The 27,079-nt window shown below is 39.7% G+C and overlaps 1 protein-coding gene across 1 annotated transcript in view; it reads left to right on the top strand.

Moving 5' to 3' along the window:
- The window catches only part of LOC122359209 (LHFPL tetraspan subfamily member 6 protein-like), a 114,125-nt gene extending 88,917 nt beyond the window's left edge, over window positions 1–25,208 (top strand). The window contains 2 exon segments of the mRNA XM_043259510.1: window positions 19,963–20,061; window positions 23,982–25,208. Coding sequence (XP_043115445.1) covers window positions 19,963–20,061; window positions 23,982–24,100 — 218 coding nt within the window. The 3' untranslated portion in view covers window positions 24,101–25,208.
- The last annotated feature ends 1,871 nt before the right edge of the window (window positions 25,209–27,079 follow it).

The raw sequence follows: 27,079 nt of genomic DNA, 5'->3' as shown, positions 1-27,079 counted from the left end.
GACGATAATCGCTAGAAGTTAAGTGTCCCCAACAAAGCAAGCCAGAGGCGACAGCGGCAAGGAAGCAAAACCCCATCCATGACAGAATGGAGAAAAAAAACCTTGGGAGAAACCAGACTTAGACTCGTCCTAAATGACTTGTGTGTGTGTGTGTGTGTGTGTGTGTGTGTGCATCAGGATCTGATGATCTGTCCACGGGGTTCATCTAGGTGTTCTGGTCTCTGATGAACATAATCTCTGGGTACTGAGCCACCATCTAATCTGGATACAAACTGTGAAACAGATTAAGAAAGAAACAAGACTAATTTTAGCGTAGATGCCATTCTTTTTACAATGTCACAAGTGTGTTTTACGAGTAGTGTTCCCGGTTCCAGCTCATCTAATTAATGCAACCTAAAAATCCTTTAACGGATTTGAATAATAAAAGTGTATTAGTGTGTTATGTGTAGGCTAGGTTAAAAGGATGTGTCTTTAATCTAGATTTAAACTGACAGAGTATGTCTGCTTCCCGAACAGTGTTAGGGAGATTGTTCCAGAGTTTAGGTGCTAGATAGGAAAATGATCTGCCGCCCGCAGTTGATTTTGATATTCTAGGTATTATCAAATGGCCAGAGCTTTGAGAACGCAGCGGACGTGAAGGACTATAATGTGATAAGAGCTCACTCAAGTACTGAGGAGCTAAACCATTCAAGGCTTTATAGGTAATTAATAAGATTTTAAAATCTATCCGATGTTTGATAGGGAGCCAGTGCAGTGTTGACAGAACCGGGCTAATCATACTTCCTAGTTCTAGTAAGGACTCTAGCTGCTGCGTTTTGGACTAACTGAAGTTTGTTTATCAAGCGTGCAGAACAACCACCCGATAAGGCATTACAATAATGTAACTTAGAGGTCATAAACGCATGAATTAATATTTCTGCATTAGATGTTGAAAGCATAGGTCGTAATTAATTAATTTTTAAGATGTAAAACGCAGTTTTACAGATGCTGGACACATGGTGTTCAAGCAGTCAAGCAGCAGACCTAGGTTCCTAACTGATGATGAAGAATTAACAGAGCAGCCATCAAATATTAGACTGTGTTCTAGATTATTATATGTGGAGTTTTTAGGTCCAATTATTCAGAATATAGCATTAAGAAGTTACTCATCATCCAGTTTTTTATATCGACTACGCATTCTGTTAGATTCTGAATTTGTTGTGTATTACCAGGCTGCGCTGAAATATAGAGCTGAGTATCATCAGCATAGCAGTGAAAGCTAACACCATGTCTCCTGATAATATCTGCCAGAGGTAACATGTATAGGTTGAAAAGTAACAGTCCTAGCACTGAGCGTTGAGGAACTTGCGTTGAACATATTTCACTTGTGAGCAGTGTGATACCTCCTCATTTAATGCTACAAACTGATAGCGGTCAGATAGATATGATTTGACCATGCTAAGGCGCTTTCTCTGATGCCAACGTAGTTTTCTAGTCTATCCAAGAGAATGTTGTGATCGATAGTATCGAATGCTGCGCTAAGATCTAATAGCACTAATAACAAGATAAAACCATTCAATCAGTGCTATGAATTCTTCTGCTATAAAAGAATCCATAGCACTCCCTCACAGGATTATAGGAAAGCATTCTGCAATAAGAAAATCTCTGTAGTAAAAAAGTGTTGCAATAATTCAGCTGTAAAAGAAGATGATGAAATGTATATTAATATAATTTTTGAGAAAAGCTTTTAAGCTTTAAAGATTTGTTCATCTTAATTCATTAAATATTTTACATTTGACAAACTAATGTATTGGTCATAGTAACATAATTATTTATAAAGAATTGTTGTCTTTAATAAAAATAAACATATGTAAAAATAAACATTATGGCAAATGTACATTGTAAATATGGAACAGAAGCGCTTCTAAAGTGGCATTTGGTGTCTACATACTGTTTAATTCTGTTCAGATGTAAGGGTCCCCCTTTTCCTGAAGAACAGAATCCAGAGGCCCTGGTCAAAGGTTAATGCGCGTTCAGTCTTTTCGTTGCGTCTCTCTGAAAATCACTGATATTATTCATCTTTATTCATCTTTTGCGTTTCCAATTGTAGTACTGACCTTATACATAATTTTATCTGACTCCAATCTTTCGTGATTTTAGTTATATGTATTTAAATGTAACTGGTGATCCCTCTAGTTGTGATTAAATTTGGATCATTAATTAACTATAATACTTCCTAGTTTCGACTTATCGTTCGTTAGGAGTCTTGGGTCGCTTAGAGACCTTGTTTGGCCAGAACAGACTCACGACATATCTGGGCTAGTCCAGGTCTTAGTCAGAGGCTACCCCGTAGATCGTTTACCAGCCATTTCCTCAATAGACTCAAAAATAGTAATTTTTTATGCATTCCCTAAGTAATAGCATGCTAAGCCAGTTTGGTGGCCAGAAGTCAAGATATCAAAAACGTGCCCCTGGCTCCATCCATTGATCATTGATCTGACTCACCCTAGCACACCAACAATGCGGAAAACCTCAGAAGTCACTAACCAACTAGAAAAGTTATTTCAGACAATATTATAAGTTAACCAAGATTAACGTTTATTTTGCCAGGCAAGAATAGTTTCCAAATTGGTATAATTCATAAACATTTGCACAACTGATCAGCAGTACAAAAATAACACAAAACAAAATAAAACAAACATAAAAGTTCATTATACCTTGTCTTTAGAAGTACATAGTATGGTGTATGGGGACACACACCACACTACGGGCCGATCTGGCAACAGAATCGCACCTTGTTGTGTTTTGTCACTTTCCTTATATACTCAGACAAAGAGATCCCATATTTAGTTTGGTGTTTAGGTTCCCGTGCTCCAGGATCACACCTGGCTGGAACACTTTCAGAGACCCAAAAGGAGGACACCCCCCCTTCTCAACAGAACACAGTTCTACCAAGTTTTTAATCTTTTACATAATATAAGTGATTACTGTGAAATTGAGACCAATCGCACTGAGACCTTTCAAATGAGACCAAACATGAAAGTGAAGAACAATAGGCTCACAAGACACATGACATATAATGCCTTATTCCTAATGAACTTTAAGCCAAGTCTTTTTGGCAGAAGGAGGGGAAGCAGGAAGAGCAGAGGTGAAGAGGGTGTCATAAAAGCAACAGGGGGGGATGGCGTTGTTTACTCTCTTTTTGAAGTCCTTTTGTTCCTTTGGATGTCCCTTCTCAGATTAGTCTTATTGCATTATTGGTTTTTGATTCAGCTCCTTACACAGAGATGGCATGAACGCATTTACATATCAATTACAACTGTATACTTTGATACTTAGTGGATGAGGTTGGTCTGGGCAGGCATAATTCAGGCTTTGATGGCTTTGATAAAGCATTGCATCTTTACACTGAATTCTGAGCCCTTACTTTGGCTTATGTTCGTTTTTCCATATCTATCTTCATGTCACTCTTTCTGTCTGTTGTTCCTTGTACTTTATCTTGTATTCTCTTCTCCTCCCTCTGCTCCCATTTGCCTATTCTTTTCTCCCTCTATCAGTCTTCATCCCTGCGAAAGCATCTGAGGGAGAGCCAGGTCCCATCCTGACAGTTTATTCACCATGCTGCCTTCAACCCTCGCTGGGCCGTTTTTCACTGTGCTCCTTATTCTTTTAAAGTCTCTGACAGCAGCCCTTTAAAACCAGTTCTGACGTGACCTATTCACTGCTCCCATTCTCCTCGCTCCCTAAAACTCAGCTGGGCTTATTTCTATTTGACCTGCCCTCTCCTTTCTGTCCCTTTGCATGTTGAATGTGAATGCTATTATGGGGGCCAGGGATCAGAGGTGCAGAATTCCCAAGGCACCATTGGAAAGGATGACAAAAGGTACAAGATATCCCAAGACATTCAGCAAGGTGAAAGAAAAAATCCTTGTTTTCACTCCAAGAGCATTTTAGGAGCGAATGTAAACCTTTGATTGCTGGATTAAGAACTCATCTTTTAACCTTTATTATATGGATAAACATAAACAAACTTTTCATACTGCAGCATGCTTGTGCTGCATAGCATAAAGGCCAATATTAATATAATATAAATTTGGTTATGCTGGAATTTCAGTGACCTTTAAAAATTATGTTCAGATTTAATTTTATGAACACTGCAGATATTGTCTGTGGAAATATCCAACTAAAACTTGAGATGAACAAAATGCAATCCAGAAAACCAATCCAGAAATGTTTGACTATATATTAATGACTTTGTGTGAATGTTGAAAATTATTTGAGGATACTGCTGTGAATGGCTCAGTTTGGCTGCAGTCTGTAACTTTTTTTGGTTAAAAATGAAACAAATATTTAAGCAAGTACATACCCAGCCAGTGTGTTTGAAACTATTGCCTTACTTTAGCCCGATTTACATTGGTTATCTAATTGTAATGTTTTCTAATTCAAGTGCTATGTAGGTTTTGACAGGAAATTCAAGCACAGTCATTTTGTAAATATAAAGAAGCTTTTCTGGCTACTAGGCTATTGCATGTGAGTGTAATGATACATCGGAGACGTGAGGATCCATTTGCGACTTAGCTTTAATCGTGGTCGGGCAGGCAGGGTCAAACAGGAGCAAACGATAATACACGAGGGAAATCCAAGAGACGTAAACGATAACAGGCAGAAGGTCAAAAGGCAGGCAGATATCAATCACAAGAGGTAGACAAGGTACAGATCGGCAACAGGAAAACAAACACGGGAATAAACGCTCAGAATTGCAGTTAACACAAACAAGACTTCGCGATGAGAGGTCGTGAGGGAGTCCATTATAAAGCCTGGGTAATGCGGAACACCTGGTGGCTGTAATCAGCCCAAGGTACGGGGTTGTGGGAAATGTAGTCCTTTAGTGATTAGTATTCTGGTGAGAGCTCCCTCCGGTGGTGGTCGGAGAGAGCCACAGAGGTGCTGTTCGTGACAGTGAGGACCCTGCAGGTAGTGGGTCATTTAGCCTTTTCTCACAGCAGCTAGAATAATTAAATGCATTTTTATGGTGGATTGTTCTCAAGAAATGATTATGTGTTTTTTGGGTCAAAAGAAGAAACATGGTGTTTTAGTGATCAGTATGCAGAGATCAGACATAAATGACTGATCTCTGCGTACTTATGTTCAGTGGTGCATAAAAAATAACAGAAAAACATGCATCTAATGTATGACTCTTGTATGTCACTGTAATCATCTTTACCTTGATGACAATTTTCATATATCAAAATCTTACTAGCGTAACATTGGCTTGCTTTATCCAGCCACACATACTCCTCAAAACATTAGATTCATCTGTGTTGGAGCCATGCCAGATCACAGTTCAATGCAAGCAAGACAATACTGGAAGCAGCTTGCAATTCCAGGTTTTCAAACAGAGATGCTGACCAAAGAGGCAAAACTTACGAACTGCAGCTTTAAACTCATGAACTTATGAACTGAAATATAATCACACTGCTTTTGACTGCTTTTCTTTGCTTTCTACTGTACATATGTGAATTGTGTTAATAATAATGAGTTAAAATTACTACTTCTTCCTCCTAAAACCAGTGCCAGACAATGAACTGATATATAGACATTGTTACATCCTCTGTCGTATTTGTGTGTATTGTGTCACATGTTTGTGTTTCTCTCCTCCCTTTTGCTCTTTCTCTTTCTCTCTTCTGGCTACGTAGCACACCAGTTCATTGCAGCTGATGGTAATTAGTGACAGCGCAACTTCACTCTGACAAAGCATACAACTATAAAGCAGCAGAGAGACGCAGCTCATGAGGGTTACAAAGCATGGTTACAATGACGTTATTTTGAGATTCTCCCTGAGTTTATCGTGTAGGGAGATGAGGCCAATTATTTATTTTTACTTCTGATCTTTTCACCTGTTTTTCTTTAGTCATGGAGATGGGTGAGATTACTATCTTTTAAATGATGTTTAGCAATAAACAAATTTCGGGAGGAGCGCGCGCTGATAATTAACCTGGCTGGCTTCTCGTTTCCTAATCACGCAATTATCCAACCAGAGCAAGAGAAGCCTACTATAAATTCACACAAGCCTCTTACCTCGATACCTCGTTCTTAGCATGACATTCATCATGTCCGAACAAGACCAATCACCAGAAAACTACGAAATCGAGAACGCTAACCCGGAACTTCAAACGAGCTTCGTCCATAGACAGGAAACTAACGCGAGCGACTATCCATTCGCCAATGCGATTAAGATCACGTTCGCCTCCACCCTCCAGATGTCGTCAAGTTTCTCTAGCTTCTTCTTACCATTCAGCATTTTCTTCCGCTAAAAAAAGCCGTAATTCCTCCACTAGCCTCAGCAAAGCTCAGGACCCAAACACCAGCTGCTCCCTCTCCAGTTTCCAGCAGGCAACCCACGCAGCAGGCACCATGGCTCCAGCCCTCATAAGCCATCAGCCTAGCCCGTACCCACTCCATTCATTGAACCAGATGAACCCACACCAGCCGTACTCTCCCCTATGCCTGGCCACCACAGATCCTCGCAGAAATTCAGGATGCTGGTGCCAGAAGCGGAACCCTATCCAACCCCGGTTCCTCTCTGTTCACAACTAATATTCCAGTGAACCATCCTTTAAGGTCCCTCCTTGAAGCCTCCCTCGACTCAATCCTACAAGCAGTTTCTCACAGAACCCTGCAATCTTACCTGACCGCTTGGAAATGCTTTAAATCTTTCTAGGCAAGGCATAACCTCCAATTCCCTGATTTTTCCCTGCTGTCTATGACTTCTTTCATCTCCTTTCTTAACACCTCAAAAAACCTGCAAGTCGGTTCTATTAAGGGCTACTTAAGCGGTATTCAATTTTTCCATAAACGTCACGGCATCGCCCCACCTCAAATAACCAATGCTCAGACCTATTCTGATGAGATTCTCCGGAATCTCATCAGAAAATTTCTCCACACATTCCTTCAGAATAGGTGCAGCCACCACTGCAGCAGAGAAGGTCTCTTCCAACAGCAAATTCAAACCCTCGGCCGTTGGTCTTCTAACGCATTCAAAAGCTATATTTGTTCAGACTATTAAAAAAAAAAAAAAAAAAAAAACCCTCCAGACCCTTACCAGTCCCACAGGGGATCACCCAAAGCAGGGCACCACTCCCACTACAATGGCCAGCTCTCGCTGTATATGACCATATACAAAATCTGCCACCGCAACGGCCATCCCAAGCAGGAGCATTGCACCCACCGCCATTTACTGCTCCCACTGTATATGACCGTATACAAAACCTGCCACAGCAGTGGCCAACACACGCAGGAACATTGCACCCACCGCCGTGGACCGCTCTCTCTGTATATGATCGTATACAAACCTGCCCCTGCAGTGGCCACCTGTAATGATCTGCCTGAGATTCCCTGGGTTCACCACTGGATGGCGCACTTTCTGTCCCAGGTCACCACCCTGTTAGAGACTTGTAGCACACCTGTTTTTGATCACTCCTAATGAACAATCTTATTTAAATGTCTCCCTGCCTATTGTTCTTGTTCAGTCCTCATGTCTTTCTCAGAATCATGCTGCCGAGTTTTTGCTGTAAGAGGCTTTCTTGTTTTCTGTGTTCTTTGTGATTTTTCTCCTGCCTGAGGTCTAAGGACAGCTTTCTGTTTGGATTACTTTTTTGTATTTTGTACCAAGGAGTGTTTTGAGTTCATCAGTAGCTATTCTCGTTGTAAGTCTCGAAGACTTTTTCTTGGTTCTTGGGATTCCTTCATTTTTATATTTTTGCTTGAGTAAAGAACCTGTCTCTTTAAGAAAGTCTCTTTAAGCCTTCTCATTATTTCCTCTGCAACTGGGTTTCACCTGCTCCAGTAGGAGTAAGTGCCACACTAATACATCCCGGAGACCTGAGTTCGATCCCCATCTGGACCGTAACAGTAGGACTGAACCATGGATACGAACCCAGCAGAGGAGACTCAACCTTTATCGAATGCAGAACGCATCCTTGCAGCTGTTTCAAGTCAGGCAGCCACTATGGAACGACATGAACAAGTCCTTGCACAACAAGAGGCGGCTGTTTCAAAACTGGGTCAGGCAGTCACTGAAATTCTGCATCACCTTCAGTCTATTTCAAGCCCACAGCAGGGAGCACAGGGAGCTCAGTCTCAACCTCAGGCTCCACTGCCACCTCCTAGCATAGCAGTGCAAGGCCCCGATATCCACCTGCTTCATCCTGAGAGGTACGATGGAAGCCCTGGCAGATGTAAGGGATTCCTCACCCAGTGTTCACTGAACTTTGAACTGCAGCCGAACAAATTCCCAACTGCCCGTAGCAAGGTGGCTTACGTCATTACTCTTTTATCTGGGAAAGCCCTTGCCTGGGCAACAGCCTTGTGGGAGCAGTCCCCTCAACCAAGGGTTTGTTCAGATTATAACAGTTTTATTGAGGAGATGAGACGAGTATTTGATCATCCATTGAGCGGGCGTGAGGCAGCCAGCCGCTTACTTCAGTTAACTCAAGGGTCTCAAAGTGTAGCGGAGGAATTTCGAACACTTGCTATGGAGAGTGGCTGGAATCAGGAGGCATTAACTGTTGCTTTCAATCGGGCACTGTCTGATGAGATCAAGGATGAGTTAGCAGCCCGGGACCCTGCAATAGACCTAGAATCCTTGATTGCTATGGCCATTCGACTAGACAATTGCCTTCGAGAGAGACGACGAGAGCGTACAGAGACTTCTAGATATGTACACAGTCAGTATCCCTCTGCACGTCCCCCGTCTCCCGATCTCCCTGCCTCATATGTAGCAGGATCTGAGGAACCTATGCAGCTGGGTCGGTCACGGCTTTCCCGGTCTGAGCGAGACCGCAGGATGAAAGAAAGATGCTGTCTGTACTGCGGAGAATCTGGCCACTTTCGTGCCTCCTGCCCTATTCTTTCGGGAAAAGCCAACTCTCGTCCAGGGAAGGGAGGACTGTGACGAGAGAAGCAACCACTCCCCACTCAGCATCTTCTGGGGCTCTCTTGAATACTTATCTTCTATGGAATGATCAGTCACATCCCCTGAAGGCCTTCATAGAGCTGGCAACTTTATGGATTTGGAAGTCGCTAGACATCTTGGTGTGCCACTCACTAACCTTGATGAACCCCTGACTATTACTGCACTAGATGGGAGGCCTCTAGGGTCGGGGCAGGTGAGTCTGCGCACTATTCCCTTATATCTCCGGGTTTGGGGTCACCTAGAAACTATACAGTTTTATGTAATCAAGTCACCAGAATTCCCTTTAATCCTGGGTTTCCCTTGGTTAGTCCATCATAATCCCCAGATAGACTGGTCCTCTAGTAACATTCTCAGATGGGGGCCTGACTGTAATAAGCGTCACTGTGCTTTATCTCTTGAACCTTCTGTTTCTCCTAAGTTACTTCAGGTCACCCCAGGGCTGTTAATGACCACTCTACAGTTACCCAGGACTTCTTCAGAGCTATCACATGTTCCTCTAGACTATGCAGACCTGTTAGAGGTGTTCAGTAAGAAGAAGGCCTTATCTTTACCACCACACAGACCTTATGATTGTGCCATTGACTTGCTGCCTGGAATGTGCCCTCCAAGAGGGAGGTTGTTCTCTCTTTCAGCACCAGAGAGGAGGGCCATGGAGGATTATATACAGGAGTCCCTGGCATCTGGCTTTATACACCCCTCAACGTCACCAGCGGGAGCTGGCTTCTTCTTTGTTGCTAAGAAAGATGGTGGGCTCCGACCTTGTATAGATTACAGGGGACTCAATAAGATCACTATTAAGAATCGTTATCCTCTTCCACTAATGTCTGCTGCTTTTGAGTTGCTTCAGGGGCTACTATATTTACTAAATTGGACCTTAGCATACATATCATCTGGTCCGCATTCGTGCTGGTGATGAATGGAAGACTGCTTTTAATACACCCACTGGCCATTATGAGTATCAAGTCATGCCTTTTGGTTTGGTAAATGCCCCTGCAGTATTTCAGGCTTTGATTAATGACGTGCTAAGAGACATGCTGAACAGATTTGTGTTTGTATACTTGGATGATATTCTTATTTTTTCCAAAGACCTCAAGGAACACGTGCAGCATGTTCGCCTGGTCCTCCAGCAGCTTCTAAAGAACCATCTATTCGTCAAGTTGGAGAAGAGTGAATTTCATGTGGAGGAGGTTTCCTTTTTGAGTTTTATTGTTTCTAAAGGTCATATCCAGATGGACCCTGCAAAGACTCGAGCAGTTAGAGATTGGCCTCGGCCAACTTCTGTCAAGCAGAACAGGTACAACGTTTTCTTGGTTTTTCGAATTTCTATCGCGATTCATTCGAGATTTCAGTGCAATTGCTGCTCCACTAACTGCTCTCACTAGGAAGAATGTTAAGGGTTTCCGGTGGACAGAGGAGGCTGAAGAGGCTTTCGGGAGACTGAAATATCTGTTTACCTCAGCACCCATACTAACTATTCCAGATCCTGAGCTGCCCTTCATAGTGGAGATGGATGCTTCTGAGGTAGGAGTGGGAGCTGTTCTCTCCCAGCGTACCATAGGAGATAACAAATTGCATCCATGTGCTTTTTTTTCACACAAGCTCTCGCCTGCGGAAAGGAATTATGATATTGGGAACAGGGAGCTATTAGCGGTTAAACTAGCATTGGAGGAATGGAGGCACTGGTTGGAGGGAGCCAAACACTCTTTTATTGTATGGACTGATCACAAGAATTTAGCCTATATCCAGGAGGCTAAGAGGCTAAACTCTCGCCAGGCCCGGTGGGCTTTATTCTTTAATCGCTTTGATTTTGTTCTCTCTTACCGACCAGGGTCAAAGAATCAGAAGCCGGATGCGCTCTCCAGGCAGTTTGATCTAACAAATAAGGTTTCAACTCCGGTGAGGATCATTCACCCCTCCAGGATTGTGGCATCAGTCAGATGGGGTGTAGAGACTACGGTTAGAAAGGCACAGGAGCAGGAGGCTGACCCAGGTAATGGGCCTCCAGGCCATCTCTTTGTACCTAAAGCTGTGCGCTCTGACGTTTTGCAGTGGGGACACTCCTCATCATTTGCATGCCACCCTGGAGCTAGTAGGACCCTAGAGTTCATTGGCAGCTGTTTCTGGTGGCCAAAGATGGCGGAAGACATCAGAGCCTATATTGCTGCCTGCTCCATTTGTGCTCAGAATAAGGATTCCAGATCCCGCCCTCAAGGTCTCCTGCAACCCCTCCCTGTTCCTGCTCGCCCGTGGTCACATATTTCTATGGACTTTGCAACTGGCCTACCACCTTCCCAAGGTAACACGGTCATTTTTGTAGTGGTTGACAGATTTTCAAAGGCTTGCCATCTTATACCATTGCCAAAACTCCCCTCAGCTCCACAGACTGCTGAGATTGTTTTGCAGCATGTCTTTAGGTTGCATGGCTTTCCCCGAGATGTTGTGTCAGATCGTGGTCCTCAGTTTGCATCCAGGTTCTGGAGGTCATTCTGCCAGCTGATTGGAGCTACAGCCAGTCTATCGTCGGGGTTTCATCACCAGTCTAATGGACAGACAGAACGTACTAACCAAGAGATTGAAACAACCTTGAGGTGTCTGGTGTCATCCAATCCTACGTCCTGGATTAAACATCTGATTTGGGCAGAATTTGCACACAATACTCTTCGCCATTCCTCAACAGGTATGTCACCTTTCGAGTGTCAATATGGCTTTCAACCTCCTATGTTTTCTGAGCAGGAGATCGAAGTGGGGGTTCCGGCTGCTCAGCAACTGGTTCAACGGTGTCGCAGGATATGGAGAAAGGCCCGGGCTGCTCTTCTTAAGTCTTCACAGCTACAACAGCAACGGGCTAACCGTAGACGCAGACCAGCGCCAATTCTACGCCCAGGGCAGAAAGTCTGGCTTTCAAGCAGGGACATTCCTCTCAAGGTTGAGTCACGCAAATTAGCCCCCAGATTCATAGGACCATTCAAAGTTTTAAGGAAAGTAAATCCTGTTTCCTACCGTCTCTTGCTACCCAAGTCTTTGCGCATTCACCCCACCTTTCATATCTCACGCTAAAAGCCTGTCAAATACAGCCCTCTGTCTCCTGTCACCAGGCCACCCCCAGCACCACAAATAATTGAGGGTCAGCCAGTATACACAATTCGGCGGCTACTGGACACTCGACTGGTTCAGGGAAGACGACAGTTTCTTGTGGACTGGGAGGGATTTGGCCCGGAGGAGCGAACCTGGGTCCCTGTTCGCCACATCCTGGACAAGGCTCTTATTAGGGACTTTTACCGTCTTCATGGAAACAAGGCCATTGGGAACGTCAGGAGCCGTTCCTAAAGGAGGGGGTCCTGTAATGATCTGCCTGAGATTCCCTGGGTTCACCACTGGATGGCGCACTTTCTGTCCCAGGTCACCACCCTGTTAGAGACTTGTAGCACACCTGTTTTTGATCACTCCTAATGAACAATCTTATTTAAATGTCTCCCTGCCTATTGTTCTTGTTCAGTCCTCATGTCTTTCTCAGAATCATGCTGCCGAGTTTTTGCTGTAAGAGGCTTTCTTGTTTTCTGTGTTCTTTGTGATTTTTCTCCTGCCTGAGGTCTAAGGACAGCTTTCTGTTTGGATTACTTTTTTGTATTTTGTACCAAGGAGTGTTTTGAGTTCATCAGTAGCTATTCTCGTTGTAAGTCTCGAAGACTTTTTCTTGGTTGACCGTATACAACAAACCTGCCACCGCAGTGGCCACCCTAAGCAAGAACATTGCACCCACGACCGTGGACTGCTCCCGCTATAAATGACCGCATACAAACCTGCCACCGCCGTGGCCAACACAAACAGGAATATTGCACCCACCACCGTGGAACGCTCCCGCTAGAGACGCTCACTCGCACCCACTGCTTTTAGCAGCAGACCGCAAAAGCTGGGGCTTTGCACCCACCGCCATGGACAGCTCCCACTAGAGGCGCTCACTCGCACCCACTGCTTTTAGCAGCAGACCGCAAAAGCTGGAGCTTTGCACCCACCGCCGTGGACAGCTCCCGCCAGAGTTATTTTGGCATTTACTCTCTCCCGACGTCTTGGTTAATTAAGTTTGTTTTCTGTTCCCAACATTTATATAACGAGGAGCACTCGATGAAAATATAAAGTTAACGATTTTAATCATGCACACATAAAGGTATAATACCTCGGGCAGGTAGGCAGACAGGCAGATTAACTAAACCACATAAAACATTGACAAGATCGGACAAACAGAACCGAAACCACAGGACTTAAATACACAACGGAAATACTTAATAAACGAGACACAGCTGAACACGATAAGACATTAACTAAAAGTAGGTCACACGGGGCACATGGCACACGACAAATACAACAACACAGAGTCCACGTGTGTGACATTCACGTTTGCTGGTATGCTGTTATTTGTACATGTTACAATGGTCAATAAGTGTTGTAGTTGCTATACTATTATTATCATTATAAAGTGATGAGGGCTATGTGTGTGTGTGTGTTAGGAATAATTGAAAATAAGATGTTTATTTAATAATACTAATAATTATTGTATTTTATTTTTTTGTCATTTCGAAGTTCAGCCAATAGGCAACTGGACTAGTGTCCTAAACATGAGGCTTGCTTTTCACATTTACTACTTTGAATAAAGACACAAGTTCAGTTTTTTGGTAATGTGATTTAATCTTTAATTACTTGTAGGGATGTAAGAGGTAGGTGGCTTTCAGGCCAGACTGAATGAAGGGCACTTAGAGAGATAATCACAGAGCGGGCACATGCATTAACAGCAGAGTCATTATAACCCACTCAGGAGTGGATATTGAATGCTTCTTTAATGGACGACACTAATGGCAGCCTGTAATGGACTGTTTTTACACTCCCAGTGATCAATGTCTTCTCAAATGCAGGTGTTTGATCTTAATAGGAGGTGAAATATTGTTGTAGATTTGAGATTAATAGTGTGGAATAGTTTGTGTTGACCCTTGGATGAATGCCTGTTGCAAAAGTTTTTTCATATTATGATCTCACCACCATGCCAACTTGTTTTACTGGTATATGTCAGTATTGTCTTGCCACATTACACTTTACAAAATCATCTGGTCATTTTCATAAATTAAACACAGCATTTGTAAGTAATGACAGTTGTTTGAATATTGTACGTTGTATAACATAAGGTGAGTATTTTTTTGATGACTTTGTTTGATGACTTGCTCTAAAGGGTCTCACCTTGTGCTATTGAAGGTGGAGAGAGAGCGCTGGATATTCACTCCCCCTACCAGCAATCCTTGCTGGACTCTCTGTTAGGCCACAACTGTATAATATCGTTCCATAATTGTAACAAGGATGCGGAGGCTGAGTTGGAATCCATGTGCAGTTGTTTATTAAGAACAAAGGCAGCACACATAAACTATAAGCCAGGCAGTGAGTCAGTATCATAAAGGCAGTCCGATCTGTGAAAAGGTACAGGGAAATTCAAGGAGCAACGTTAAGGCAGGCAATGGGTCTAAACCAGAACAGTCCAAACAGGCAAACAAGACAGAAGGGTAGGTCCGGGAATTGGTGAATAGGAAAACAGGCAGAGGTCATGCACATAAACAGCAATCAGAAACACAAATGGATAGAATGTTTGGTAAGGCAGATAGACTGGCAATACTTCGCATTGAGCACATGGAGGGCCTTGGATTATAAAGACCTCAAACAGGAATTGGATGTAGAAGAAGCAGAGGGGCAAAGTACAGCTAGTACTCGGGCAAGGGCTCCTTCTGCTGGCTAGATGTTACAATAATATTGTTAACGATAATGTTATCTCAATAGTTATCGTGCTTGGTGCGAACAGGCCTTAATAAGAATATTTATTGTTTTAAAATATTTACAGATATAAATAATCATAACATTATTATTCTGAATTATTTATTACAATTATTACAAACAACTAAACTTCTGAATTGTTAATTAACCAAAAAATTAATAAATTATAATAATAATATTTAAATAAGTTTCAAAGGATATGCACTTTTGGTATTTTGATTTTCTGGCACGATGGCCAATTACTTTGTTTAGCAGAATGCAGCAACTGACCAGTCATAATCAAGTATTACGGATGTTTTATTGATTTATATCTCACTATTCTGTAACATAAAATCTGTTTTAAAATTACAGATTATAATGTCAGACATTTTACAAATGCACAATAAAGTGTAACAAGTGTATCAGAAATTTTTCAGAAAAACCATCAGCAATATCAGTTACTGTAACAGAGCTGTAGATTTTCATAGTAACTAATTTTCCTTTCCCACCACAAATGTGCTCCTAAAAACCAAAGCACATCTTGTCAAGACAAAACCTCTCTGAAATAGATAGAATTCATTATAGCATGTTTATGGTGGTTAAGAACTTGCAACTTTTCACCTCAAACAAATTATTGCATGCACATCTGGGACAATTATGTGACGTGAATCATCAACACACTTGCTGGGTTTTTGTTTGCGTCTATCATTGAAGTAGAAGAACAGACATAAAGAGGTCGCAAAGTTTGATGTAACAGGAAACAGAAAGACAAGAAACGCATCATAGCCCAGTTTTTCAAGAGCAACTTTGGAGGCTTGTGAACAAGTGCTTCTCCTAACTGGTGTTCAAAACCTCCACCTCCCTGTGGTTTCTTGGCACATCAATAAAGTTGCTGTTTCCATTCTTGGTAATCTCCACCCACCCCCTGTCCCTCCTCTTCCCATCTCAGTCTTTCAGTAACCCACATAGTAAGTGTGGAGGATGGGATTAAACTTCAGGGGGAAAACACTTACTGAAATGCAATCAAATAAAGATGGAAAATTACAGACTTTATATGTCTTGAGGTGGGACTGTATATAGTTGTTTCAATGCAGATTGAGGTGTCCTGCTGATTTGTTGCTTTACTTGAAAATGAGTTGGAATCAGGAATTGATCCTCTAGAATCCAGACTCAGAACAATAGACATTTATTTGAGGATTTTTTTTGACCAATTTATAATAGACCTATTTCTCACATGTTATGCTGGGGAGCTTTTATAATGTACACTATCATTATTTGGCACATATTCCCATTAAAAAAAAGTAATATACATTATTTACAATTTTGTGGTGAAGAAATATTCCAGACTGAATTATTTAGCAAATGAAGTGTGTGAACAATGGGGAATAAATGAAAAGATAAAAAAGAAGCATCACTTTGGTCTGATGATCAATGGGCAATTAATCTGTTTCCCCATTTCTGCTTGTCATCCTGCTCCAGCAGAGGAACAGGATGAGAAGTACAGCCTTTGTTCTTCTGCACTTCCTGCTTTTCTTTATAGCCTTTTTGAATATATATATGAACTGCATGTTCAACAACAATAATTGGTTGAAAAGTGATTTTTCACTGACTTTTAACCTCCAACAGCTAAAATTAAAAAATGTCCATAACTAAATGAAGGATGGATAACAAAAATATAGTTAGTATATGTTAGTAGTATTACTGTTATAGGTCTCTGAGTGCTAAAATGAGGACAGCATCCACTTTACGATTAATGAAGACCAAAATATCACTCATGCTGCATTTCTTTCATTTTTTAGGATAGAGGAGGCTGTACCCCTTTTGTTTTTACTTCTGAGTGCTGTGGGGCATTTCTAGCTGATTACATGCCTCTTTATCTCTTGACATTACTGACGACTTGAAAGAGAATTTATGATTTTGTTTAATATTCAACAGGAATACATTAGCGTCACAACGTGGCTGGGCTGTTGGCAAACACATTTGTGCCTCTGCTGCAGCAAAGATTATATAAACGTAATTTTTTTTTTTACATTTCTGCAGTGCTAAAACTTTTAGTTACACTGAACACAAAATCAAGAAGCTTGACTTTCTTTTGGATGATTTTGTTTGATGATGGCTCATAAAAAAAAAATAAAAATCATCTTGCAAAAAGTGGTGGTTTCCACTTATGTAATGTAAAAATCATGCTATATGGTGTTTTTAGTGGTTACTAATGTGATTTGAGTGGTTTTGTAGCATGTTGCTATAGACCTTTTTCACTGAATGCAAAATTACCCATTATGCTTTGTGCATACACGTAGGGTGGATGCTCTGAACTTCCGGTTCATGATGTATTACATGCACCTCTCACACTACACTTATGTTCTCACGCAATGAACAATATATTGCAGAGCAAAGAGAAAACTGACAACACAGCGACAAAGACGTTGTCTCATTTCACTATGTACTGCACAGCTATATGTATTTGAAATGACAACAAAAGCCACTTGACTTGACTTGACTTGAAGATGACAGAGCAAGTTATTTCTGAAATTAAACAAGGTCTCTTGACTCTCAGCTTTTAAAATGGTGTCATTTTTAAAATAAACTCAAACTATAAATACCGTTTTGTGGCTCTTTACCGTGTTGTTACAGATTACTGTATTGCCTCAGTTAAAATACGTAAACTGATCATCTATTCATATTTATTTAAAGCATGAAATGAAAATAAATGAATAAACATCAGATTTCCGTTACGGAACGTGCCATATTAAGTTTAAGTCCAACAAAGTTAATCTACTCTTCTTTCTGATTTGTGGTTAAGCCCTGCTGAAAAATCCAGCTAAAACCAGCCTAGGCTGGTCAAGCTGGTTTTATGTGGTCTCCCAGCCTGGTTTTATCTGGTTTATCAGGCGGGTTTTAGAGGGGTTTTTACCACTTTTTTTTTGGTCTGGCTGGTTTTAGCTGTTTTTTTCAGCAGGGAGGCTAGCTATACAGCAGCGGTTACTGGGTATATACATATTTACCTATTTTCCAAGCAAACAATATAATGTGAAAACTACGGAAATGATTTTAAAAAGCATGTGACATCATAGTTTCATTACTTCAGAGTGTCACAGTGAAAGTCTTTTTGCAGTAAAGGATCATACTTTAATGAGTGAGAAGATAACCTGAAGCAACTCGAGAAGCTGCATTCAAAACAGATGATCTGCATAAACAGATCCTGATTGGACCAAAGTTCACAAGATTTTGTCCACAGAATGATAAGAACATACATTTTAACAGATTATTTTATTATTTAATACCAATAATTTAAATTCAGCGCTAAAATCCACACATACAGTACCGGACATGACATTGACTTATCTTTTTTATTTTGCCTCATAATTCTTCAGCATTTTTCATTGACACACTTCTAGATTAGCTTCTTTCTTTCTTTCTTTCTTTTTAAATCATGTACAAATTATTGGTGTGTCTTTATGATTGTCTCTCTCAAGTCATGATTAATATCTCACCTTTTGTGTGTGTGTGTTTAAGGATGTCTCCCACCTTTCTAAAACTGTATATAGCAGTGTATAGATTAGCCTAATTCCTGTCAGTAAGTCTGTGCAATGTGACAGGGGTTAATCATCGAGTCTCACAGTACCTATCCCTCTCTCTCCAGCTAAAACTGATGAGGGAAAAATTTGAAAGGATTAGGATAATGTGATAGAAAAGCCCCTTAGAACTTGTGTATCTATCCAGAGACAGCTGCTGGAGTGAGTTACCAACTCATGGTAAACTGGAGAAAAGGCACACTATCTATGTGTGGTGCAGGGGACCTGGCTGCAATTCAAGTGATCTCATCCATTTTTACAATAATTTTAGGTGTTTTCTTTTTTGCTTTGATTGTTACTGACCTCATTTTTGGATTATAGTATAGTTTCTGTATTGTTATAATAAAAATGAGAATGTTTTAGTATACTTATTTTAATGCCATTAAATTACAGAAAACAAATGCAGAGTGTTTCTAATACAATGTCTCTTTTGTACAATGTAATCTCTCTCTTCTAACATACTTGCAAAAATCAGTGGTGGACAGTACTTTACCTAGTCTTTACTTTTATTTCATTAGGCATTTGTACTAAATGCATACATAATAGGTGCATAATATAACATTTTTTACACATTTAATAAAAAAATATGTTTTTGATCTGATTGCATCTGTTCAACAACACAGATACAGTAATTAATTTAAATTGACTCAAAAAGAGATAGCAAAGCACAACATTACAACAAAGCGGGTGATTAGCCTTGCTGTATCTACAGGATTTGAGAAGGGAGCGATGAAGGAGGACATGCCAATGCTTTCAGAACCAAAGCTAATCCCCAAGTGGAGATAGTAGATGGGCAAGTAGAGTTTAGCCATCTCGTATCACATAGAAATCTGATTATAAGACCACGCCCACTGACCGCATGCCAACCTTGCTGGGGAAGGCAGATAGTGTACACTTTGAGAAGGCACACAGCTGCTATCTAGGAATAAGAAGGACAAGATGTATTTGTGTGCACAACCCTTTTTTCAAAATATGTGCCTCTAAATACATTTCTGCAGCACCGTTATTATGTACCTAAATGTATGTTTTGCAACAGTTTCAAAGTGAAATGTCCAGTGAGTTGTGCAAAAACACCAATTTAGTTTGTGAGCCCGGCACGTTTTTGTTGATATAGGCATGAATTGCTGTGTTTGTTTTGTTTTTGTGGTGGTTCATTTTTCAAATATGTGACAAAAATGTCATTAAAAATTAATACTCTATTGTGTTGGAAGCATCCCCTACACACCAAAGCCAACTTAAACCAACTCAATACTATAGATTCATGCTTTTTTTTATCTTCATCACCCCAGTGCAACACTGTATCACTTAAGGTACCGAAGATGAAGTTCTCACTTCAGCAAATATTAACACTTGTGGAGTGCAGACAGCTCTTTGGAAGTTCATTGTTAGCCCCAGCACTAAAGATTGTTCTAAAGATTAAGTCTATCCCTTTATATGGCATTTTTGTAAGTCTGATCACTTAGAAATATAATAGCACAGGCCACTTGATTTTATATTATGTCTATTGTACAAATTGATTTGAGTTACACAAAATGTAAAAAAAAAAATTAGGTAGTGAATCTGACTCTTATAAAACACAAAAAAATTCTGTGTGCATATATCTATTATACATGAGCAATATTATTCATGTCTTGTTCTTTTTTTCAGGTCTGCTCATTGGTTCAGGATGTGCTCTGTATCCTCTTGGGTGGGACAGTGAGGAGGTCCGGCAGACATGCAACAACAGCTCAGATCAGTTTGAACTTGGTACTTCCTCATTACCTACAGCAGTGGTCAATCAATCACTTTTATTTACACAGCACTTTTCAATTTCAAAAAACTTTATTTGTCCCCAAGGGACAAGAAAGATTGTGTCAAAGCACTGAATAGTATAAAATAGAAGAATACAATGATAGGGATATTATAATGACGAGATTAAACTATTTCTTATTGAACACAGATATGGACTCTGTAATGAATTTGATGATAATCGCTGTTACGTGTTTGTTGTTAAATGGGGATGTAGTAACATTTAAGTGAGATGCAACTGCTGCGAAGAACTGCAATAAAGAATGTCCGTGAGGCAAACATAGATGTTCAATCAATCTGCTTTTATTTTAACAGTTTCTTTTTAAACAGAAGAGATAGATTCATAAACTTAAAAGAGAAGAGAAAAGAATGAGTGACGCCAAATCAAAGAAAATATAAAAAGCAAAACAATCCTAATAACTAAGGCCCCAACCCAACTAATCTAACTAGCAAAAAGAAAATGCAGAAACAAAACCAAGGTCTTCAGCGTATCCGACGCCCAAATTAACTACACTACCTAATAAAACAAAAGTACACGGGAGGCTGTCACTCCTAACCTAAGCATAACATGAAGTAAACTAAAGTTAAACTAACTTACCTTCCCCTTCTCCAGCATTCACTCAAACAGGTCACGAATGGCCGCAGCCATGCCGAGTTACCAATGCTAACAGCATATTAAAGCTTATATATATAGTTCACTCAAATAGTCTCTAGAGTTAAGCAGAAATTGAATTGCCTTCGTGACACAATTAACAGAAAGGGGGTAACAAAAGCACTAATATGTAATGGCACAAATAACGAGATACAACCCACGATCAGATGATAGAAGCAGGTCATTTGTAACTCTAATGAGAGCAGCCTCAGTACTATGGTATGGTCTAAATCCTGATTGGAAATCCTTGAAGATACCTTTTTTTCCTAAGATCTTTTTTTTCAATCTCAAATTGAGCAAATATGACAATTATTAAGCAAACAAATGTCACACAGACACGTTTTGTCTTAAATGAGACAGGGTTTTGTTCCTTTGACATACATATAGGGAACATGTAACAGCCCTTAATAAATGTCTCACTGCCATACTTTTTTCTTTTTTGAAGATAAAAAATCTCATGAATTCTGATATTCTGATTTTTTTTATTTGAATAGCCTCCTGATCCCCATAAGCAACATGAGTCTGTTTAATTCCCTTCAGTCTGATACTATGTTTAGCATGAATGCCCTTGAACTTAACAGCGCAGAACACATAAATATTGTGATTTTCTATTTAATTAATTAATCATCATTATGATGCCATTGTTTTTCTTCCTTTAATTAGCAGCTTTATTTGTACTTATAAAATATTCAACACTTCACACAGATATTAGAAGCTGTAATGTTCGTTTGACTTTGGTATGAATGCTAACAACTTCATATTCTGATTTTTGTTTGTTTGGTTGATTGTTGTCTTTCACTACAAAAATAACAATATACAGTGTAATTCCAAATATTAACAAAAACATATAATAGTACATCAGTGTTACTAAAATAAAACTAATTCACCTAACGCAGCATGCGCCAAATAAACAGGAGCAAAATTCTACACTAACTGGTTAAAATTATTATAATTTAGGATCATTAAATATTGGGAATATATTTTAGATTTTAGTGTTAAAGTGGCCTCTTTAAACTTTGTATGTTGCATACCATATGCAATGCGGAATATTTTTCTGTGCCAAAAAAAAGAAATTTAAAATGAACTTTGCTTGAGAAATGGTTGAGGTGAGCAATTCACTGGCAGATTTTCTTGCAGAGGAATTACCCATATGCCAACAAACCAATGAGAATGTGAAACAAGAATAATGATTTATAACAATAAAGTGTAGGCACCAGAGCACATGTTTGAAGAAAAAGCATGACAAATAAATATGTCATGGACAGTTACATATTTATACAGAACATTTAAACTTTGTTACACATCAAATGACATGGGATTTTATACAAACCGGATTCCAAAAAAGTTGGGACACTATACAAATCGTGGATAAAAACTGAATGCAATGATGTGTAGGTGCCAACTTCTAATATTTTATTTAGAATAGAACATAACTCACGGAACAAAAGTTTAAACTGAGAAAATTTACCATTTTAAGGGAAAAATATGTTGATTCAGAATTTCATGGTGTCAACAAATCCCAAAAAAGTTGGGACAAGGACATTTTCACCACTGTGTGGCATCTCCCCTTCTTTTTACAACACTCAACAGACGTCTGGGGACAGAGGAGACCAGTTTCTCAAGTTTAGAAATAGGAATGCTCTCCCATTCTTGTCTAATACAGGCCTCTAACTGTTCAATCGTCTTGGGCCTTCTTTGTCGCACCTTCCTCTTTATGATTCGCCAAATGTTCTCTATAGGTGAAAGATCTGGACTGCAGACTGGCCATTTCAGTACCCGGATCCTTCTCCTACGCAGCCATGATGCTGTGATTGATGCAGAATGTGGTCTGGCATTATCTTGTTGAAAAATGCAGGGTCTTCCCTGAAAAAGATGACGTCTGGATGGGAGCATATGTTGTTCTAGAAACTGAATATATTTTTCTGCATTGATGGTGCCTTTCCAGACATGCAAGCTGCCCATGCCACACACACTCATGCAACCCCATACCATCAGAGATGCAGGCTTCTGAACCGAGCGTTGATAACAACTTGGGTTGTCCTTGTCCTCTTTGGTCCGGATGACATGGCGTCCCAGATTTCCAAAAAGAACTTCGAATCGTGACTCGTCTGACCACAGAACAGTCTTCCATTTCGCCACACTCCATTTTAAATGATCCCTGGCCCAGTGTAAACGCCTGAGCTTGTGGATCTTGCTTAGAAATGGCTTCTTCTTTGCACTGTAGAGTTTCAGCTGGCAACGGCGGATGGCACGGTGGATTGTGTTCACTGACAATGGTTTCTGGAAGTATTCCTGAGCCCATTCTGTGATTTCCTTTACAGTAGTATTCCTGTTTGTGGTGCAGTGTCGTTTAAGGGCCGGAGATCACGGGCATCCAGTATGGTTTCTGGCCTTGACCCTTTCTCACAGAGATTGTTCCAGATTCTCTGAATCTTTGGATGATGTTATGCACAGTTGATGATGATAGATGCAAAGTCTTTGCAATTTTTCGCTGGGTAACACCTTTCTGATATTGCTCCACTATCTTTCTGCGCAACATTGTGGGAATTGGTGATCCTCTACCCATCTTGGCTTCTGAGAGACACTGCCACTCTGAGAAGCTCTTTTTATACCCAATCATGTTGCCAATTGACCTAATTAGTGTTAATTGGTCTTCCAGCTCCTCATTATGCTTAAATTTACTTTTTCCAGCCTCTTATTGCTACTTGTCCCAACTTTTTTGGGATTTGTTGACACCATGAAATTCTGAATCAATATATTTTTCCCTTAAAATGGTACATTTTCTCAGTTTAAACTTTTGTTTCGTGATTTATGTTCTATTCTGAATAAAATATTAGAAGTTGGCACCTACACATCATTGCATTCAGTTTTTATTCACGATTTGTATAGTGTCCCAACTTTTTTGGAATCCGGTTTGTATTAATAATATTAATTAGCCATTCTCCAAACTCATTCTCTAAGATAACTTGGTTAATATAATATATTTGCAGCTTATATTGACTGAACATCCGTTTAGAATGTTCCTAATTTGTGTGCCAAAATTCACAAATTTTACTGTATGTTTCCATAAGCTAAGTAACAAAACATTTGTCACATATCATTTATAAACTTCATCCATTACAAAAAAGATCTCTTCATTATTTGACATTTTAAGAAGTTTATGTATTTATGTATATATATTATGTATGCATTTATGTCAGCTTTTTTCTCTTTGACTTGTTCTCAGGCTCTTGTCAAATCGGCTGGGCATATTACTGCACTGGGGCTGGCGCCACCTCAGCCATGTTGTTATGCACTTGGCTCGCTTGTTTCGCAGGGAAGAAACAAAAGCAATACCCATATTAGAAGAAACGACCGGAACTACAGTCTGAACCACAGCAGGACAGATCCCTTGGTGGAGACTGACTGTGCAGCCTATGGCATGATGACTTTACATTAATGCAACTTTGACTCAAAGACTCAAAATGCTCATCTGGACTTTGTGTGATTAAAATGAGCATGATTCAAAGAGAGAAGCAGTACTGCTCTCTAAAATAACTAGAGAGTATTTCATGTGAAAGGACCAATTATTGTGTGTATGTGTCTTTTGTTCTTGTCCACTGTTGTGAATATTACAGGTATGCTTTTTTAAGCTTTGGTTTAGGTAAAAAATACACTTTAGATGAAGTCTGCATATATAAAGTATTATATTTAATTATATTTTATATATACTATAAACATACAATTGAAACTAAATCTGACATTTAAAAAATGCTTAATTGATTAAAATTATATTTACAGTCAATTAAGATTTAAAAAAATTTAATAATTTGTTGGCACAGATAGCCTTTTGGGCACTGTGTCAATTTGCAGCACTGTTACGCTTTATCCTGGCTTGTGGATATTCCCTGATACCTTCCTCCCTCTCCCTCCCCCTTCATTTCCTCACAATTTAAGATGTGGTGTTTAAAACCACTGGGTTCATTGCAGAGTAAAGTAACTACTGTTGCATCAATAAAAGCGAAAACTTCAAAAATAAAACTTTAAAAAGTTGTACTAGTATGTTGTTATGGACAGCAGTGAAAAAGTTTAGTAATCATTATCTAAAAACATTTGACCACTCCAGAATAAACTATTCGCTGTTTACATAATGACAATTATGACGTGTATTAAAAATTATATAAAGTAATAAAAAATATATATATAGAATTATATATACAAACTTCATGTAAATTGTTATCAAGGATTTTTCAAGATATTAATCATTATTGTGTTTATATTTACATATCCATTGTGAATTACAATAATATTTATGGTTAATATCTATATATTGCCTTTTTTGTTTCAGCTTAATTTTTACATTAATGTATGCTAGAAATATAGAATACAATATATGTTCTGAAATATGACTCATTGGCATTGTGTTAAGAACCATTGCTTATTTGATTCATCTTGTGTTTGTGAATAAAATCTGTGTATTAACATTTTAGTTTTTATGTTATTCGGACAAATATTAGCTTACAAGAAAATAGTCCACACTATACAGTACATCACATCTTCACACAGAACTTTTTACACATCATTTGCATAATAATGGTAGTATGAAATTACATTTTCACCCAAATATGCTTCCAAAATCTAACATTTTTCAGAGTAAAACAAGACACTCAATGGAATTAAAGTAGGCTGGGACATAATTTTATCCAATAGGATTTGATTAAATGTTAGTTGTTACACTTGGTAAAATGCATGTACCACTAACCATGTATGTGGTGTTAATAATTCATATTCTGAGCTCACACACTCATTAGTGGGACATGCTCCTGTGATCTGATCCCATAATGATAATACCCACGATACCTTACACACACACACACACAGAAACCTTTATGTCGCTTTCATTTTCACTTCTAAGAGATCCCGTTCCTTTGGTGCTAATTGTCTTTCAGTTCTGTATAAGATCTTTTCTCCCATTGATATTGCTGGAGATTGTTGGAAGTTTGAGGTGCGCAGCATGACACATTGGGGTCAAGTGAACAGAGCACTTCACTCCTCTGTTATCTCAGCTTGACATCTTACCACTGGCAGTTACAGAAGATACAGCAAAAAGACTGATTGATATCATTACAGCCATTATATGCAGCAGTTTTACTGAACACATTGCTATTATTAGCCAAGCCGTGAAAGAGATGCAAGCGTTTGATTTCAAATGTAAATGAATCACCCACAATACTGAACCCGATAATACATAGCTTGCCTGTGATCTATTGCTCTGTGTTAACTGCAGCTCCATTTGAAAACAGGTGATGGGATTTACCGCTAATCAAAGAACCGGGTATATAGACGAAATGTGCATGAATATATCGTATGATATATTGCCAAACCACAGCCCATTGAGACATTTTTCATGTTCTGGGACTTTCTGGGGTTTTCAGCGGCAAGTTTTATTTTAGTTCCCAGGCTGTTCAGCTAAATGGTAGGACAACATTATCTAAAAATATTATTGATAACACTGTTAGAACAATATCCTTATTCTAATAAAGTTTCCCATCAGACTAGACGTGGCCTTCTGTAATACAGTGGCGGGAGTCTACGTCAAATCAATTTGCATTGTTTATTATAATGGGCAGCAGCAATAATCATAAACAATAAGACAGGCAGTGAGTCAAAATCAAAGAGCTAGTCCGATCTTTCGACAAACACAGGGGTAATCCAAGAGACAAGAGTAACAAGGCAGGCAGTAAGTCTAAACCAGAAAGGCAGTCCAATCATACCAATGTGTCCAATGGGCAGTTCCATGAATCGAGGGTCAAGCAAACAGACAGAGATCATACACGTGGCAACAGTCAGGATTAGTACAGAGAACGCTTGGTAAGGCAGATAAACTGGCAATACTTCGCTATGGGTCTGAGAAGGGCTTCTGGTTATAAAGCCTCAAACAGGAAATGACTGTAGAAGAAAGCAGAGGGAGTGGAGTGCTGCTAGTACTCCGGTGAGGGTTCCCTCTAGGCAATACAGGAGCATCCTGGAGTTTGGGAAGTCCCTTTAGTGGGATGAGGTGGCAGGATTTGGAGAAACAGTTTATGATTACTAGTATGGTCATGAAATTATTGGAGACTAAGAGAACTGTTACAAAGTCTATTGATAAATGTGACCAGGGCCGTTGTGGGATAGGGAGTAGTGGGAGGAGACCTGAGGGTAATTCTTTGATTGAGCGCAGACTTCAAGTCAAGTCAAGTCAAGTGGCTTTTTATTTTCATTTCAACTACATATAGCTGTGCAGTACATAGTGAATTGAGACAACATTTCTCCAGGACCTGGCGCTACATAAAGTCACAACACAAT

Source organism: Puntigrus tetrazona, chromosome 15 (genome assembly GCF_018831695.1).
Source record: "Puntigrus tetrazona isolate hp1 chromosome 15, ASM1883169v1, whole genome shotgun sequence".
In the NCBI taxonomy this organism is placed as follows: Eukaryota; Metazoa; Chordata; class Actinopteri; order Cypriniformes; family Cyprinidae; genus Puntigrus; species Puntigrus tetrazona.
The sequence above is the reverse complement of the archived record's forward strand: the minus strand, read 5'-3'. Positions and strand labels throughout refer to the sequence as shown.